Source organism: Rhinoderma darwinii, chromosome 13 (genome assembly GCF_050947455.1).
Source record: "Rhinoderma darwinii isolate aRhiDar2 chromosome 13, aRhiDar2.hap1, whole genome shotgun sequence".
Lineage (NCBI taxonomy): Eukaryota > Metazoa > Chordata > Amphibia > Anura > Rhinodermatidae > Rhinoderma > Rhinoderma darwinii.
Window position 1 is genome coordinate 43,791,282 of NC_134699.1, and position 7,330 is coordinate 43,798,611.

A 7,330-nucleotide genomic window follows, 5' to 3' on the forward strand; every position below is an offset into this window, starting at 1 on the left:
AAAAAACGTTTCCCCATTTTTTCCTAAAGTAATGTTAAAAAAATAATAAGAATGAACCTAACTGGTATCGCCGCGTCCGTGAAAGTCTGAACTATTATAATAGAACGTTATTTAACCCCTTCACGACCAGCCCACGTAGATTAACGGGCTGCAGTGCTGGGCCTTTCTCCTGCAGCCCGTTAATGTACGTGGTGTCAGAACAGCGTGCACAGCGCTCTCCCTGTGCTCTGAATCTCTCAGCACACGCTGCTACTAGCAGCCGTAGTGCTGAGAGAAGACATCAGGACCGGATTGGTGTCGGTCCCGATGACGTGATCACCATGATAAACTAATCATGGTGTTCACAGCAAAGTTTGTTGCAGCAACAAACTTTCACCTGTTCGTTACAAGGTTTCTCCTCCCTCCCTGTCAGATCGTTCTGAGACCGTGGGGGAGAAGAAGCTGTGCCGAGCAGCTGCTGTGTGTCTCATATAAAGACACACCGACTGTGAAACACACAAAAACACCTCCACATAGATAGTGTAGTGTAGGCAGGTAGTTATAGCTTAGGTAGTCTGTTAGGTAGATAGTTCAGTGTAGGCAGCTAGTTATAGCTTAGGTAGTCTGTTAGGTAGATAGTTCAGTGTAGGCAGCTAGTTATAGCTTAGGTAGTCTGTTAGGTAGATAGTTTAGATAGTACTCAGATTAGGGTAATTAATAATCAATTAGGGCTTATAATAAATGTATATACGTACGTACGTACGTACGTACGTACTATATATTATATATAGACATATTTGAAATTTGTTAATACTAAAAATTTATAATTAGGGATGTTATATATCTATATCATCATATAGATATATACGTACATGTAATATATATGTCTACACACATATACTTATATAAATCTCTTCATATATTTTACACGTCTGTAAATTCTAAATATATTGATTTATTGTTAGGGTTGTTCATAAATTCATTATTTATTAGGGTTGTCATAATTTAGTTGTGATTTAATTAATGACATATATATCTATAATGTGGTATAGATAGACAAAATGGATCCAGCAGCACCGGTATAGCGTGGGTGCAAGCCCAAAGGGATAGACCAAGATCCCAAATATACAAAGAGCAAAAATCAGGCAGCACTCCGTTAATGTAGTGAAAAAAGAGGGTACTTTTATTGTCCCATAGGCAACGTTTCAGCTCCTTCCCCTGGAGCCTTTCTCAGGCTCCAGGGGAAGGAGCTGAAACGTTGCCTATGGGACAATAAAAGTACCCTCTTTTTTCACTACATTAACAGAGTGCTGCCTGATTTTTTCTCTCTTTATAATGTGGTATAGATATGCGCACATGTTATTATATATATATATATATATATATATAAGTTATTAATTCTACATATCAAATAATTGATTGTTAGATTCGTTCATAACGTTATTAATCGTTCAACAATTGATTATATATGTATACGTAATACGCTTCAATATCCTCTAGGTGCTCCTTTGTTTGAGGCCTGCGTTTCGGACCATTATCACACTAGGACCACATGTGGGATATTTCTAAAAACTGCAGAATCTGGGCAATAAATATTGAGTTGCGTTTCTCATGTAAAACCTTCTGTGTTACAGAAATTTTTCTATTACAAATGAATTTCTGCAAAAACAATTACATTTGTAAATTACACCTCTACATTGCTTTAATTCCTGTGAAACGTCTAAAGGGTTAAGAAACTTTCTGAATGCGGTTTTGAATACTTTGAGGGGTGAAGTTTTTAAAATGGGGTGATTTATGGGGAGTTTCTAATATATAAAGGTCCTCAAAGCCACTTCAGAACTGAACTGGTCCATGAAAAAATAGGTTTTGGAAATTTCTTGAAAATGTGAGAAATTGCTGCTAAAGTTCAAAGCCTTGTAACGTCCTAGAAAAATAAAAGGATGTTCAAAAAACTATGAAAACATAAAGTAGACATATGGGGAATGGTAACTAGTCACTATTGTGTGTGGTATTACTATCTGTTTTACAAGCAGACACATTCAAATTTAGAAAAATGCAATGTTGTGCAAATTTTCTCTAAATTTTGGTGTTTTTCACAAATAAATACTGCATTTATTGACCAAATTTTTTCACAGACGTAAAGTACAATATGTCACGAGAAAATATCAGAATCGCTTGGAAAGGTAAAAGCATTCCAAAGCTATTACTACATCAACTAACATATGTCAGATTTGAAAAAAAATCACCTGTGGCTACAAGGCCAAAACAGGCTGTGTCCTGAAGGGGTTAACCAGCTGGCGAAAGCCGTAAAAAAAAAAATTGAAATTAAAATGTCCAAATTGCTGTTTTTGGGTCACCTTAGCTCCCAAATAAATTGAATAGAAAGTGATCAAAAAGTTGCATGTACCCCAAAATGGTTCCAATAGAAACCATACCCTACCCTGCAAAAAAAGTCACGTCACACCACTCAATTAACAGAAAAATAAAAAAAGTTTTATCTTTTATAAATGTGGTAATATAAATTTGATATCTCCGTAACCATTTCGACCAGTAGAATAAAGTTAACATGTCGTTTTTAGCGCACGATGAACATCGTAAACCCAAAAAACAAAAAGAGGGAATCGCTTTTCTTTCCCATTTCACCCCACAAATATATTTTTTTCCCATTTCCCAGTATTATGTGGCACATTAAATAATGGCATGAAAAACAACAACTCCTGTAAAAAAAAATCAAGCCTTCAACCCTCAAGTTATGGCTTTTGAAAGGTGGGGAGGAAAAAATTAAAATCCGAAAAATGGGTCCAAGAGGTTAAAGCGAATAATAAACGTTGCCTTCTTTTCCAGCCTTTGTGATTGCGGTGTCAAGAGGGAACATTGAGCAATAAGGGTATGTTCACACGCACTGTTTTCAGACGTAATTCGGGCGTTTTACGCCTCGAATTACGCCTGAAAAAACGGCTCCATTACGCCTACAAACATCTGCCCATTGCTTGCAATGGATTTTACGGTGTTCTGTTCCCACGAGGTGTCATTTTACGCATCGCTGTCAAAATACGGCGCGTAAAAAGACGCCCGTGAAAAAGAAGTGCATGCCACTTCTTGGGACGTTTTTGGAGGCGTTTTTCATTGACTATTGAAAAACAGCTCCAAAAACTGTCGTAAAATATGCAGCAAAAAACGCGAGTTGCTACAAAAACGTCTGAAAATCAGGCGCTCTTTTCGCCTGAAAACGGCTCCGTATTTTCAGCCGTTTCTGGTCACTGCGTGTGAACGTTCCAGAATAAAAAAGTATTCCTTAGGGTGAGATGAACACAAACGAGCAGAAACACAGACAGGCAGTTTCAGTGGATGGGATTACCAAAAACTTCTGCAGAACCTTTTATAAAATAGCAGAAAAGAGGCCGATAACATGTTACATCATAAGTGAAGGCGCATCTTGGTGCGTCACGAATAACACTCACCTTCAGGATGTCTCCTCGCTTGAAGCTTAGTTCATCGTCTGCTGTTGCTTTAAAGTCATATTTTGCTATGGCTTCCATGGTCCCTGCCCTGCGGGGACCTTTAAAACAGGGCTGGACCCCTCTACTGCCCACACCACGTCAATGCCACCTGGAGCAGCACGAATGTCTCGTCACCCACCTCTGGCAACGTTTCAGAGGAAAACGTGCTTGCGGCCTGCAAGAAATGGAGGCGGTTATATTGAAGAATTCTTGAAGTCATAATGGATAAATTCTTCCCTATAATATTATTTATTGCATAGGATGCCAAAGAATAAAAAAAAAGGTTCTTCTAAGTAGTAGTAAAAAAAAATAATAATAATACATACACAAAAATGTGTTCAATACAGAATTACTCAAAGCGGTTTCAGAAAACAGCTTTTATGGAGAACTGCCATTTTTGTAGCACCCCCTACACCCCCATATAAAAAAAAATTTATAAGTCAAAACAGAAGAAAACGGCAAGGGATAACCAAGCATTGGTGAATGTACACTAGCCTGGACCTAGACTTCTGACAAATGCCCATGGGGCCTACTTCCTCGGTGCTGTTCTGCATTCAGTTGGGGCACATGTTGCGACAGACACTTTTTTCAGACAATAGAGGTTATCAAGATAAATGCTGAAAAATATGAAGACAGAGGAAGGCAACATGGGGCATTTGGAAGAAAATAGATTTTTAAGGGTATAGCTGCAGAGAAAATGTGGTCTAAGGAATAAGTCTATTGCTCCCTAAAGTTAAGGTCCAATTACATGGCCTGACTAGGGTCGTGTAAACGAGCACCGATCAACAAGATAGCTCGTAGATTGGCGCTAGTTTGCTCCTTTCCCAAGGAGCTATTGTCAGTAATGTATGGGGAGAAGCGGTCGACCCCATACATTTCTATCATGTTGGCAGCGAATCTCCCTGTTTACACAGTAAGATGTGCTGCAGAAAACGATAATATTTTGGGCTGTGTAAACTATATAAATCAGCCAATGAACGAACGTTTGCTCCTTCATCGGCGGATTGTTGCCGTTTACTCAGGGCAATTATCGAGAACGAGCTTTTTGTGAGCGCTCGTTTTCCCAATAATTGGCCATTGTAAAATGTCCCTTAAGGCCTCAATCACACGACAGGGTCCGAGTGTCGGCCGGGAAAATCGGCCGTTTTTGGCCGATTTTCCCGGCCGGTTTGCATCCGTTCCGGGCCGAGTTGCCGTTTTTACCGGCCGATTTGGACCCGATTTGCATCCGTTTTTTTCCCTGTCCGTTTTAAAATAGGATGAATTTCATTTAAATTTGTTGCCACACACAGCCCTTTGTAGATAATGCCACAGCCCCCCTGGTAGGTAATGCCACACAGCCCCCTGTAGGTAATGCCACCCAGCCCCCTGCAGGTGATGCCACACAGGCCCCTGCAGGTGATGCCACCAAGTCCCCTGTAGGCGATGCCACACAGCCCCCTGTAGGCGATGCCACACAGCCCCCTGTAGGCGATGCCACACAGCCCCCTGTAGGCGATGCCACACAGCCCCCTGTAGGCGATGCCACACAGCCCCCTGTAGGCGATGCCACACAGCCCCCTGTAGGCGATGCCACACAGCCACCTGTAGGCGATGCCACACAGCCACCTGTAGGCGATGCCACACAGCCACCTGTAGGCGATGCCACACAGCCACCTGTAGGCGATGCCACACAGCCACCTGTAGGCGATGCCACACAGCCACCTGTAGGCGATGCCACACAGCCACCTGTAGGCGATGCCACACAGCCCCCTGTAGGCGATGCCACACAGCCCCCTGTAGGCGATGCCACACAGCCCCCTGTAGGCGATGCCACACAGCCCCCTGTAGGCGATGCCACACAGCCCCCTGTAGGCGATGCCACACAGCCCCCTGTAGGCGATGCCACACAGCCCCCTGTAGGTGATGCCACCCACCCTGCCCCCTGTAGGTGATTCCACCCTGCCCCCTGTAGGTGATTCCACCCTGCCCCCTGTAGGTGATTCCACCCTGCCCCCTGTAGGTGATTCCACCCTGCCCCCTGTAGGTGATTCCACCCAGCCCCCTGTAGGTGATTCCACCCAGCCCCCTGTAGGTGATTCCACCCAGCCCCCTGTAGGTGATTCCACCCAGCCCCCTGTAGGTGATGCCACCCAGCCCCCTGTAGGTGATGCCACCCAGCCCCCTGTAGGTGATGTCACCCAGCCCCCTGTAGGTGATGCCACCCAGCCCCCTGTAGGTGATCCCACCCAGCCCCCTGTAGGTTGCACCCATCCCCCCCCCTTCCAGGAGAAGTCACTGACTTCAATGTCCATATATGGACAGTGCAGTCACTGACTTCTCCTGAAGAGGAATTCCCTGCCACAGGTCAGGAATTCCGCTTCAGAAGTGAGTGACGTCACTGTGTCCATATATGGACAGTGTAGTCACTCACTTCTCCTATAGCGGCATCCCCGGCCATAGAGTCGGGGATTCCGCTGCAGAAGTGCGTGACTTCGCTGTGTCCATATATGGACAGTGTAGTCATGCGCTTCTCCTGTAGCGGCATCCCCGGCCATAGAGTTGGGGATTCCGCTGCAGAAGTGCGTGACTTCGCTGTGTCCATATATGGACAGTGTAGTCACTCACTTCCCCTGTAGCGGCATCCCCGGCCATAGAGTCAGGGATTCCGCTGCAGAAGTGCGTGACTTCGCTGTGTCCATATATGGACAGTGTAGTCACGCACTTCTCCTGTAGCGGAATCCCCAATCCCCGGCCGGGGATTGGGGATTCCGACTCCTACAGCGAGCAATAAAAGACCCTCCTCCTCCTCACATGCACTCTGTACTGTGAGGAGGAGGAGAGAGAGAGTGCGCGAGCGACGGTAGACCCGGCCATCACTCGGGACACATTCCGGTGATGGCCGGGTATTACCAGGCCCCATAGACTTCTATGGGAGCCGGGCGGCCCGGGCACCCGGCCGAAAATAGAGCATGTCCTATTTTTTGACGGCCGGTTTTCCCGGCCGTCAAAAAATCGGTCGTGTGAATAGCCCCATTAGGGGTCTATTATTCCTAATGCAGCCGGGTGCGGGCCGATTTATGAACGGCCGGCACCCGGCCGGGAAACCCTGTCGTGTGAATCCCGCCTAAGGGGTTTTTACACTGGGCGATTATCGGGCAGACAAGCATTCATAGAAAGCTCGCTGCCGATAAGTGTCCTGTGTAAACAGGGCAGCGATCAGCAAATGAACGAGCAAACGCTTCATCATCTGCTGGTCATATCGTTTTAAAAAAAGTAAAATATTATCGTTGCTGGCAGCACATTTCCCTGTGTAAACAGGAAGACGCGCTGCCGACATGATAATGGATGGGGACGAGTGATCGGAGCAACAACCGCTCGTCCCCATCCATAGCTACGTGTGACAGGAGCAAATGAGCGCCGATCAACAATGTCTCGTTGATCGGCGCTCGCTGCACCGGCCAAGTGTCGGCCAGTGTAAAAGGCAATATATATACACACACATATATATATATATATATATATATATATATATATACATATACATATACATATACACACACACACACACACACACAGTGAAGGAAATAAGTATTTGATCCCTTGCTGATTTTGTAAGTTTGCCCACTGTCAAAGTCATGAACAGTCTAGAATTTTTAGGCTAGGTTAATTTTACCATTGAGAGATAGATTATATTAAAAAAAAAGAAGAAAATCACATTGTCAAAATTATATATATTTATTTGCATTGTGCACAGAGAAATAAGTATTTGATCCCCTACCAACCATTAAGAGTTCAGCCTCCTCCAGACCAGTTACACGCTCCAAATCAACTTGGTGCCTGAATTAAAGACAGCTCTTAAATGGTCATCT

General features: G+C 44.4%; 1 protein-coding gene across 2 annotated transcripts in view; it reads right to left on the reverse strand.

The window, feature by feature from the left end:
* The window catches only part of GRB2 (growth factor receptor bound protein 2), a 59,719-nt gene that overhangs the window by 23,345 nt on the left and 29,044 nt on the right, over window positions 1-7,330 (reverse strand). For both annotated transcript variants that reach the window (XM_075846486.1, XM_075846485.1), the window contains exon 2: window positions 3,441-3,654. In XM_075846486.1, the coding sequence (XP_075702601.1) occupies window positions 3,441-3,518 (78 nt within the window). In that variant the 5' untranslated portion in view covers window positions 3,519-3,654. The remainder of the gene's footprint in view (window positions 1-3,440; window positions 3,655-7,330) is intronic.